The sequence below is a fragment of the Colobus angolensis genome, unplaced genomic scaffold (genome assembly GCF_000951035.1).
Source record: "Colobus angolensis palliatus isolate OR3802 unplaced genomic scaffold, Cang.pa_1.0 Scaffold9, whole genome shotgun sequence".
In the NCBI taxonomy this organism is placed as follows: domain Eukaryota; kingdom Metazoa; phylum Chordata; class Mammalia; order Primates; family Cercopithecidae; genus Colobus; species Colobus angolensis.
Genome location: NW_012122931.1, coordinates 4,373,132 through 4,385,191, shown reverse-complemented (window position 1 = coordinate 4,385,191; position 12,060 = coordinate 4,373,132). Strand labels below are relative to the sequence as shown.

Here is a 12,060-nt window from a genome sequence, read left to right as displayed (position 1 = left end):
CGGGGTCTGTGGCTCGCGTTCCCCCCACGTGTCCCCGGTCGCCGGCCCTGCCCCCCGGGCCCTGTGCTTATAACCTGGTATGAGCACCCCTGCCGGCCCTGCTCTGCCGCCTGCCACCGCTGCCCGAGCCCGGTAAGGAGCCTTCGGCCCCTCTCGCTGCCCACTCCCTAGCCTAGGGCGCCCCCTTCCCGGGCGCAGCCGAGGAGGCGGAGGAGACGCGCGTTCCGGGGCCCGCGGAGGCAGAGGGCGGACCCCCGATCGCCACTCGCCGGGGACTGGGACCCAGGCAGGAGGGAAGAGGCTCCCGATGCTCAGACGCCTGGCGTCGGATCCCAGGTTCCTGGAGTTTGGGGGACGCGGGGGGGGGGGAGGGGCGTGAGTCCCCGGGTCCGAGGAGCGGGTCTGGTTATTTGTTCCCTGCGCAGCCGGGTTCCTTCAGGACTCCTTCGCGGATCCGTCTTCCGCTGTGTGGTGAAGCCCCCACATGGAGAACTGGGGAGTCCGGAGCGTGTGGGGGGCTCCCGATTCTCTCTCCCTCTCTCCGACTCGCCGTCTGTCTCCACCTCTATTTCTCTGCGTAAAACCAGGATTCCAGCCCCTCTGGGGCTTGGACGTATCGCTTTCCCTGCAGCCTCAGTTTACCCTGGACAGATGGGCACGGTGGCCCTGGCTCCCTTCCCTGCAGGGGGCGGCAGCCACTCGGCTCTCCCCGGTGGGGCTGGCAGTCTCGCGCGGCCTCCCGGCGGGTTTCTTGCTGGCCTGGGCTGGGCTCTGTGGGAGGGGCGGTACCAGGAATATCCTCTATCCGGGCTGCTGTTGCCTTTGGCCCCTCGGCGACTGCACCCTCCATGGAGGCAGGGTCATTGCGAAAGAGAGGAAACTCCTCTCCCAGTCCGCCGGGGCTGTTCCTGAGGAGAGCTGGCCTGGCCTCAGTATTCTCTGAGAAGTGGAGAGTCCACTCCCGAGCAGCCGGGTCAGGCTGCAGGTCTCAGGGCAGGAACAGACCTGTTCTCTCCCCAGGGGCAGATCAAGACCTAGGGCACCTGGTCTTTGATCCTCCGGCTCCCAGCAAGCACACACCCGGTGATGAGGAGAGCTGGTGAGGCCTTGGCTCAGCCTCCAGATTCCCAAGCTTCCCTTTCATTTTCTTTTCTTTCTAAAAATTTATCAGAGATGTGGACTCGTCATGTCGCCCAGGCTGGCCTTGAGCTCCAGGGCTCAAGCGATCCTCCTCCCTCTGGCCTCCTAAATTGCTGGGATTACAGGCTTGAGCCACCCAAGGCGCCTGGCCCCCAAACTTCAGTCTGTTAGAGCTGGTTGGGGCTGAGGGCTCAGGAAACATAGGCAGATAGTGTGAGGCTGCTAAGGGCTCTGTATAGACTGTTGGGCGCTGGGCCTGGGTCCAATTGCACAATAACTGTGCCTGGGGTTAGGTTCTGATGAGAAGGAGGGAGAAGCAGCCACACAGTCTGGGAAGCTTGGCTAGGAGCAGGAACTGGAGGAGTCTCCTTTCCAAACTCCCTCTCCCTCCCAGACCCCTTTGGCCCAGGGCCTGGGGCGGGGAGCTTGGGGGTGGGGGCCGGGCCCTGTCCTGGAGGGGCCATCTGTGCACCATGCTGAGAAGTAATTCTGGTTCTGCTCTGTGTGGGTGGATCAAGTGAATGAATAGTGACTCCTGCCTGCTGAGTGCCTGGGCAGGGGCAGGCACGTGGTAAGAGGGAAGAGGAGGCCCCACTCTCAGCACAGTCTCCTTGCTTGGGAAGCAGGCCCAGGGCCCCAGGAGCTTTGGGATGGAGCCAGGTCCAGAGCTGCCTGCTACACACGCGCTTCCCCCTCCCAACCCGGGCCCATCTCATCTCTGGCCTGTGGGTGCTGGAAGGCCAGCCAGGTCAACCAGATGCCTCATTTGAGCACTGACTACACAGCCCCTGGAGTCAGTGGTTTGCCTGTGGGCACCGGGCACCCATGTAGAAAGAGGTAACTTCGCTGGAATTCAGAGTCTAAGGCTCTGTTTTCTGATGTAGCTTTGGGCAAGGTTGATCTTCCAGGGTGTGGCTCCCTCCCCAGAACTGGGGGAGACCAGGCACCCACAGGCACTTTGATATGAGTTGAGTGAATGAAGAATGTGCCCTTCCTTCATCACCAAAGACAAACCGAGCTCAGCTGAGTTAGAATGTCAGAGAGGGGCTGCAGGGGAACCTTCCACAGGGCAATAGGCCTGAGCTGTAGCACACAGGCTCTCCACAGGAATAGTGGGCAGGTTGACCACGACTCACTGGGGGACTGGTTTTCTGAAAGGTGTGTAGAGCAAAGGGGAGAAGATCCAAGGTCTCCTAGGAGCCAGGGAGAGAAGGGCCGAGTGCAGGGAAGAGCAAGTGGCCTGTAGTCAGGCTGGGTTTGAAACCACTAGCCTGTGACTTCGGCGAGCCGCTTAGCCTCTGCCTCTGCCTCTGTAAATAGGTGGCAATGGTAGTCTCCACCTTAAGATGACGCACCTGTGACTCTGAACATAGTAGCTGCTCTTGTTGTCATTCCAGCTCTGACATTTTCAAGTAGCACGAGTTTTCCTTAGTGTCAAGCGGACGCCCAGGCTGGCCTGTCTGTTTGCTGGAAGCTGAACAGATGGCTGTGGCTGGGGCCACAGAGAACGCCATCCCAACGAAAGCCAGGTGGCTCTGGTACCTTGATGCAAGGCCACCTTCCCTCCTCCCAGGTGTCTCTTCTGGTGAAGGAGGGCTGGAGGGCAGTAGGCATTTGCCAAGGAGCTGGAAAAACCTGCTGTGGCCCTTTCTGGGGGATGTGGTGGGGGTGGAGCTGGGACTAAGGGAGGCTGAACTCAGCCAGGATCTGCCTGCCAGACGCAGCTCCCAGGAAGAAAGCTCAGTGTCCGGGAGGGTCAGAACCCAGAGGGCTGTTAGGTTGTACAGATGGGGAAATTGGGGCTTAGCAAGCCAGGAACTTGGCTGAGGTCAGCCATGGCAGCGGTGCACAGTGCTTAGTGGACACATGCTTGGTGCCCAGCTCTGGGCTCCTTCCCCCAGCATCTCACCAAATCCTTACAGTCGCCCTGTGGGGAGCAGGCTGTTCGAACCCCCATTTTGCAGCTGAGCAGTTGTGCTAGAGAGCTGGAGCCACTCAAACCCATGTCTGGTGGACTTGACCTGTGTGCTATGCCTGGAGTGAGCACTCACTGGATTGCATCTGCCATTCCTTCTCTCCCTGTCACTTCCTCCCTGACATCAAGCTTCATTTAGTTTTTGCCTTGGGCTGCAAATGCAGCTTAGGGACCTGCTGAGGCTGAGGGAGGAGGGTGCCCCACCCGCTGCTGGGAGGGCAGGAGCAACGCTGCTGTCTGATTACATCATTTTCCCAAGCCCATCTGCCCAGCTCATTTCTCTGCATGCATACACAGGCCCCAACACCCACACACATGTGCATGCACACAGGCACACGTGTGCAAGCCCAAACACATTACAAACACGCATGCAAGCACACACATTGTGTACTCTCAGGTACACACCCCTGGGTGAGTACACACACACACACACACACTGTCTCAGGTACACACGCCAAGTCCATGCATTGCTTCACAATGCCCAGCCCCAGAGGCTGAGGGCCTCAGAGCCCTCACCTGCCCAGATACAGCCTGGCAGTCAGGAGGGGTTCACTGGTTTCGTTTTGTTTATTTAAGACAGAGTTTCACTCTGTCACCCAGGCTGGAGTGTGGTGGCACGATCTTGGCTCACTGCAACCTTTACCTCCCGGATTCAAGTGATTCTTATACCTCAGCCTCCCGAGTAGCTGGGACTACAGGTGCATGCCACCACACTCAGCTAATTTTTGTATTTTTAGTAGAAATGGGTTTTTGCCATGTTGGCCAGGCTGGTCTGGAACTCCTGACCTCAAGTGATCCACCCACCTCGGCCGTCCAAAGTGCTTGGATTACAGGCATGAGCCACGGTGCTCGGCCATGAAAGCGTGTATAGGACTCCGCAGCTTCGGGGCACCCCAGCCCTCTTTTTGCAGTGAGGAGCTGACCTCCAGAGAGTGGAACTAGCAGCATTGTTCTAAGTGCCTGCCACAGGCATCTGGGAGATGGTCCCTGTTTCTATGGAGCTCATAGTGGGGGAGAGGGCAGTTAGATTACAGCATGATGGCCGGATGTGGTGGCCCACGCCTGGAATCCCAGCACTTTGAGAGGCTGAGGCACGCAGATCGCTTGAGTCCAGGAGTTCAAGACTAGCCTGGGCAATATGGTGAAACCTGATCTCTATAAAAAATACAAAAATGAGGCAGGTGTGGTGGCATGTGCCTGTAGTCCCAGCTACTTGGGGCTAGTGGCACTGAGCTGGGGTGGAAGGATCTCTTGAGCCCAGGAGGTCGAGGCTGTGGTGAGCTGAGATTGCATCACTGCACTCCAGTCTAGGTGACAGAATGAGACCCTGTCTGGAAAAAAAAAAAAAAAAAAGGAAGGAGAATAGATAGAGCTCTGATAGGCAGGAAGCATGGCGGGTCACTGAGGCAATGCAGGTGTTTCTGCAGAGCTGCCGCTCCCTGTGCCTACCCTCTTGGCTCCAGGTGCCTCTGGGAGGGGGCAGGAGCAGGGGTGACTCTCAGAACTGGGTGAATCTTGGGCCGGCATCATCAGATCACACTTGCCCAGGACTTCCCTCCCTTGAGACTCCCCAAGAGGGGTGGTGGTCTCGTACCTGCGAGCAGTGGGTTAAGGAGCTGAGCCCATGTGAGTTTGAGTCCTGGCTCAAACAAGACGCAGGGCAAAGTTCCTTAGCCCAAGCCTCAGTTGTCCTGCCTCTAAAATGAAAAGAACCCCAAATGGAAGGGGTCAGCCTAAGACGGACATGTCCATTCCCTTGATGGTGGAGTTGGTGTCGCAGGCGCATCCGCAGGCCGAAACTTGCTAAATTGGACGCCAAAAAATATGCGATTATTTTTGTAGCTCATGAGTGTGCTGATTGGATATTCTCATGTGTTTGCGAGGTGCCACCCTCAAACTTTGTTATGATGTTGGCTCATTACCCATCTGATATTTAAAAAAATGCAATTTATGATCTGTCAAGTAGACCTCAACAGAGCTGTTTTAAAACATACAACAGAATTTCCCCCAACCCAACCACACCACTCACACCATCACAGACAAACAAGGGTAAGCTTGCACGCATTTCCTGAATGCCTTCTGGGGCAGGGGACGGGGGCAGGACAGGTGGCTCTGGGGCTCCTGGGCTTCCCCTGCTCAGTGAGGCTGCTCACAGGAGATTGGGTGGCTGGGAGGTAAGGTTTACGGCCTCTGGGATGGCCCCGGCTGCCTGCAGGCAGCTGAGTAGCTTTGCTTTTGCAGAGTGGTTCACTGCCCGGCGAAGACAGATTCCAGACGCCAGGAACTCACGCCTTCAATCCCAGGTACTGCCCACCTTAAGCCCTCCCAGCCTTGCTTTCTCCCTCCTTCCCTCCATCCTGCGTGGCCAATTGCCTGGCTGCAGTTGCCATGGATACCACCTGCTGGCTCCAGGGTCAGGGCCTGCTGAGTCACCGGCAACTCGGGGACAGGGGGTTGGATGCCCAGTAGGGACGTTGTAGGCACCGACCAGAACCACCTCCTCTCCCCCAGCTGCGTGGCCCGTGCGGTGTTTCCCCTTCTAAGTCCAAAGGGCAGCACAGGCGTGTGAGCCCCGGCTGACCGGCGGGTGGGACCGCGCAACATGACGGGACTGAATACTCATGTGACGGGGCTCCAAAGTCCACCTGGCTACACGGCTGCGCACTGCGGCACAGGCCGGGAGGCCTGGGAGAGCCACTTCCTCTCCCTGAGCTTCCAGGCACATGGACAGTGCTCAGGATAGCGATGCCTGCATCACTGCAATGGTGATGGCCGGGTGACCCTTCGGGGCTCCACTTCCCCAGTAGTGTCTAATAAAGACCCTGGGTGACTCTGACCTTGTGACGTTGGTCGGACTCAGGTGGAAACATTCCCATGCAGAGCAAACATGCCCTGTGCATTCAGGAAATGTGGGATGCTGGGGCCAGGTGTCCACAGAGGCTGGAACCAGGAGGCCTGGGCCCACGTCTGCCCCTGCTGCTTGTTGATTGGGTGACCTAGGGCACGTGACCTCGTCTCTCTAACCCTGGTTTCCTATTCAGCAAATTGGACACAGTAAAGGCACCCAAGCCCAGGACCACAGGAGGCATGTAGGGGAGGCAGAGTGAGCCCAAGGGTAGCCCAGAAGTCAGGGAGAGCCCTCGGGGAAGAAGCATGGCTGCAAAGACCAGGAGACAGGAGGCCGTGGTGCCTTCAGGACGTTTCATTGTGGTGGAGGGTGGGGCAGGATGGGAGACCGCAGGCACTTCCCGGCTGCAGAGGGCCCCCCCCATCTGTCCCCCTCCCGGGAAGGGCCTCTGGTTGCAGAGATTTTAGGCCTCTGCCTATCTATCGCCTTCCCTCCCTGGGCCTCAGTTTCTCTACCTGCACACGGGGGGAGTTGGTCTCTGAGTCGCTCCAAACTGGGCATTGGCAGAGTTGAATTCAGAGGTGCTCACATTTGGAGAGACACCATGTCTAAAATTCCAACCAGTGAAGGTTCCATGGGGTTCCGGGTAGGAGAGGGACTGGGGCTGGGCACCTGCCCCACAGCATCCTGCTCCACCTGCAGGTGGGTGGCGGCACTGCACACTGGGGAAGCACGGATTCGTGTGCCCTCTGTGACCCTGAGCCTACCACTGCCCTCTCTGAGCCCTGCTGTCTGCCCCCCCAGTAGGGATGACGTCTCCTCCTTCATGGGGTTGTACTGGGGGCTCAGGGGCACAGGGAGATCCAGCTGAGGCTCCCAGGGCCCTGCCAGTGCTTGGCAAGGAGCAGTTCTGATGGGGGATGTGTCCGCTGCCAGAGGCTCAGAGCCAAGGCCCCTCCCACATCTCCTGCCTGCGTGCATTCTTCACATCCTGGCCTTGGGCCAAACTGCTCAGCCTCAGCCGCCTTACCTCCCTGCTGGGGGACCAGGTCCAAGAGATGCCTCTCCCCGGCCAGCCTAGGACGGCAGTCAGCATTCCCAGGCCCCAGCGTGGTCCGTGGGGGTGTGTGCAGACTGTGCAGGGTCAGGGTCCCTGGGGGTGGCAGGCGCTGAAGGTGAACATCCTGTTCCCGACCTCCAGTGGCAGCTCGCCCAGGAGACAAGGCTGTCCAGGGCCAAGGCTGGGGCGGGTCCATCTGCAGGGGCTGGCGGGGGGCACTGGCTGTCTCAGGGTCACTCAGGTTCTTCCTCGACTCCCGCCAGACACTATGTCCAGCAAAGGCTCCGTGGTTCTGGCCTACAGTGGCGGCCTGGACACCTCGTGCATCCTCGTGTGGCTGAAGGAACAAGGCTACGACGTCATTGCCTATCTGGTGAGGGAGCGACCTGGGTGTCTGTCTTCCTGTGTGTCCCGCAGCCTGTTCTGTCTGCCCCCTGCCAGCCTCTGTCCGGGTTGTCAGCCTGTCTGCTCACCGTCACTCATTCAAGCCTGGCCTCTTCTCTCTAAGCCTGTCTTGAACTGGAACTAGAAAATAGCTTCTCATTATACTGCCTCACTTTCTCTATATGCAAATCGGCCATCCTTGAGATGCCTTTCAGAGCCAGGTGACGGGGGCGTGGGGAGGGCACAGCAGTGACCTTGGCAGTGCTGCTGGTCAGCCTGCTTGCAGAGAGGCAGTGGGCTGGGACCTGCTGCCAGCCCTGGGAAGGCACACAGTCTTCCCATCTCCAGAGTATGCTGTCAGCCTGCAGTAATTCCGCAAAGATTGTGGAAACCCGAGCTGGAAGGACGCTGGGAGTCACCTGGTTCTGGGATGGGAAATAGGTCACGGGTAATGGCTTATGTGTGATGCCACTTCCCTATCCAGGGCCCAAAGGAGTCATCCCTCTCAAACCAGCTCCTGTCCGACTGAACCTGGCCACAGCTCTGAGTCCTTATCTGTGTGACTGTGCCATTCAGGACTGTTGGGTGTAAATTTTAGCAACTCAACTCAAACCAACTTATGCGAAAAGGAAAGGGAAAAGACAATTCTTGGTTCGCAAAACTGAGAAGTCCAGGGGTAGGATGGCTTCAGGCAGGGCTGGATCCAGGTGCTTCTAAGATCCATCTCCAACTCTACTTGGCTTCATTCTTGCCCTCTCCACAGGGCAGGCAAGGTTCATGGTCACCCTCATAGCCCACCTTTCCCCAAAAGGAGAACTTACCCCCAGTAGGACCCATGAGGACCCACCATGCGTTAGTCACTATGACTGCATCATGGGGTGTGAGGCTTGGGCCATGAGCCTGCTCCTACAGTGGGCAGGATTTGTTTCTCTCCATCCCTGTGGAATGGGGTCCACCCAGGAAAGAAGGTTCTGTTTCCAGAGGAAGTGAGGCTGGGTCTCTGGACAGACAAAACTTAGCCCTTGCCAAAAGTGATTTGTTTGCTGGCATATCGGCATGTCTAACCGCACCCAATGCCCTTGTCATTCAGGTTGGGGAAAGTGAGGCCCAGGGGAAGAAATACTTCGCTCACAGTCACCTGGTGGGTGAGAGCACAGCTTTGAGGGGCTGCAAAGAGCCCAGGGTGTATCCGTCTCACTGTAGGCAGCACAGCGGGGCAATCCGAGCAGGAGCTGGCCATATAGAGCCCTGGGCTACCACCTGGTGGAATTAAAAGCTGAATGTGATTCAGAGAAGCACCTGCAGCTGGGCTTTGGCAACATTCCAGTATCTGGTGAGCAGAATAAAGGGCGCGAGGGCTGAGGCCAGGATCTGGGCAGCAGGCCAGAGTCCAGGCAGCAGGAAGCATGGCAGTGTCTAGACAGGGGCTGTCAGACCCCGAGGTCAGGGCACCGGCCACAGGGACAGAGCTGGAAGTTCCTGAGCGCGGGCTTCTCTGCCTCCCGCCTCTTCAGCTGCCTTAGGATGGCCCAGTCTTTGACTGGGGAGGAGGGCTGGAGGCTAGGAAGGCCCTGACAAGCTAATCTTTGCACTGGCCAAGAAAGAGTTTTCAGGAAAAGATAGATGAGTTTCAGGAGAACCCGAGACCTTCCAGCAACGACTGCAGCCTGTGTGGCCAGGGCCAGGCTCAGCCAGTGCTCCAGCCCATGGAAGCCGCCGGCCAGCACCATGTTGCAATCCAGCTCCCTCTCTCACCTCCTGGAAGAATCTCACTTCTCCAAGCCTTGAACTTTGTCCTTTTTCCTTCTTACTGTGACTTGGCCATGGAATGGAAGCTGTCTCTGTAGCAGGGGATGGGGGGCTGCTGTATGTGGACGGTGCGAACCCAGGGCTCCCCACAGAGGCTGACAGGGCCTCTCTGCTTCTGCTCCTCAGGCCAACATTGGCCAGAAGGAAGACTTCGAGGAAGCCAGAAAGAAGGCACTGAAGCTTGGGGCCAAAAAGGTACCAGGCGGGAGGCAGGGGTTTGGGCTGGGAGTGGGGCGGTGATGTGGAGGGACAGTGGTGGATGCTTCTGCTCCAGGGATCCCATCCCTTCCAATGTGTCTTCTTGCTTCTAAGAGTATGAGATCTGCTCTCAGGTGTGTGAGTACTCTTGTTTTTCTGCCTCCCCCAGGCCCTCTTCCACCCACTCACCTTCCCATGCAGGTAGAGTGTCTCTTCCCCACCCACTCACCTTCCCTTCTCTTTTATCTCTCTGTCCATCTATGCACCCACTCACCCTCTTTTATCTCTGTTTATCCACTCATCCACATATCCATCCATCATTCATCCCTCCATTAGCTATCCATCCATCATCCATCCATCCATCCATCATCCATCTACCCATTCATCATCCATTCATTCTTCCATTATTCACCATACATCATTCATCCATCCATTACCCATCCATCCATCTACCCAGTCATCCATCATCCATCTATCACCCATCCATCCATTCACCCATCATCCATCCATCCATCTATCCATCTATCCATCCATCATCCATCATCCATCCATTCATCCATCATCCACCCATCCATCCATCCATTCATCCATCAAGTATCCACCTATCCATCCATCACCCATCCACCCATCTACCCATCCATCATCCATCATTCATCCATCCATCATCCATCCATCACCCGTCCATCCATTCACCCATCATCCATCCATCCATCTATCCATCCATCCATCCATCATCCATCCATTCATCCATCATCCACCCATCCATTCATCCATCAAGTATCCACCTATCCATCCATCACCCATCCACCCATCTACCCATCCATCATCCATCATTCATCCATCCATTACCCATCCACCCATCATCCATCATCCATTCATCATCTGTCTATCCATTCACCCATCATCCATCCATCTATCCATCCATCTCCATCCCTTCATCCATCATCCATCCATCCATTCACACGTCATCCATCCACCCATCCATCCATCCATCATCCATCTATCCATCCATCATCCATCCATCCATTCATCCACCCATCCATCATCCATCCATTCATCCATCATCCACCCATCCATCCATCCATTCATCCATCATCCATCCACCTATCCATCCATCACCCATCCACCCATCCATCATCCATCATTCATCCATCCATTACCCATCCACCCATCATCCATCATCCATTCATCATCTGTCCATACATTCACCCATCATCCATCCATCTATCCATCCATCTCCATCCATTCATCCATTCATCCATCATCCATCCATCCATTCACACATCATCCATCCACCCATCCATCCATCATCCATCATCCATCTATCCATCCATCATCCATCCATTCATCCATCATCCATCCATCCATTCATCCATCCACCCATCATCCATCCATCCATCATCCATCTATTCATCCATCATCCATTCATCCATTCATCCATCATCCATCTATCCATCCATCATCCATTTATTCATCCATCATCCATCCATCATCCATCCCATCCATCCACCATTCATCATCCTTCCATGCATCATCCATTTGTCCATCCATCATCTACCCAATCATCCATCCATCATCCATCCATCCATTCCACTATCCATCCATCCATCCATCCATCCACATATCCATCTGTCATTAATCCCTCCATTTTCTATCCATCTATTCATCCAGCCAGCCAGCCATTCGTCTATCCATTCCCCATCCATCCATCCCTCCATCCTTCATCCATCCACCATTTTTCCATCCATCCATCCATCCTACTGTCACCCATCATCCATCCATCTGTCCATCATCCCCCTACATGTCCTTCCCTCTTTTATCTCTCTGTCTACCCATTCTTCCATTCATTCAACAGAATCAGAAAACTCATTGAGTCTGGTGCATTGATTGTGAATCTAGGCATGTGGCAGGCAGACCCCTGTCCCATACGGGGCATATATGGTGAACAGGGTCATCAGGACCCCTGCTCACATGTGCTCACTCCCCATGGAAAAGCCCTTGCCACTTGTGCCCCTTCATTTGGGGGAGTGAGCAGGGGACATAACAAGGCTGATGTGCAAGGCCACCAGCCCACCTGTCGGGTCAGAACTGGTCCCCTCTGTGAGGTGCTTCTGCAGGGTTGCCAGGGTAATTAGCATGTTAAAATGGACATGTTAAAATTAGCATGTTAAAATGAGGGAGTGGATGCCCCAGTCCCAAGTCACCTACTGGCCACAGGCCTGGAACTAGAATGTCCCTCCTTGGTTCTGTGTCTCCCAAGTGCTGGAGAGAAGAAGGGTTGTCCGAGCAGTAGCCCAGGACGGGGAGAAAGAGCTCTGAGTGTTGAAGATTCAAGTGCACTTTCAGCAGTGCAGAAGCAGGGCTTTGTGCACGGCTTCGGCTTTTGTCCTTTACTCTAAAAGAGCAGTTCTCAAACCTTTGGGTCTTGGGAACCCTCTACACTCTAATTTACGTGGAGTTTTTCCATATTTATTTTCTTGCATATAACATTAGGATGGGCCAGGAGCAGTGGCTCATGCCTGTAATCCCAGCACTTTGGGAGGCCGAGGCGGGTGGATCACCTTAGGTCAGGAGTTCAAGCCCAGCCTAGCCAACATGGTGAAACCCCGTCTCTACTAAAAATACAAAAGTTAGCTGGGCGTGATG

At 55.9% G+C, this 12,060-nt stretch overlaps 1 protein-coding gene across 1 annotated transcript in view; it reads left to right on the top strand.

The window, feature by feature from the left end:
• ASS1 (argininosuccinate synthase 1) overlaps positions 1 to 12,060 on the top strand; it is a 57,749-nt gene continuing 45,689 nt past the window's right edge. The window contains exons 1-4 of the mRNA XM_011931201.1: positions 1 to 132; positions 5,357 to 5,418; positions 7,287 to 7,396; positions 9,343 to 9,411. Coding sequence (XP_011786591.1) covers positions 80 to 132; positions 5,357 to 5,418; positions 7,287 to 7,396; positions 9,343 to 9,411 — 294 coding nt within the window. The 5' untranslated portion in view covers positions 1 to 79. The remainder of the gene's footprint in view (positions 133 to 5,356; positions 5,419 to 7,286; positions 7,397 to 9,342; positions 9,412 to 12,060) is intronic.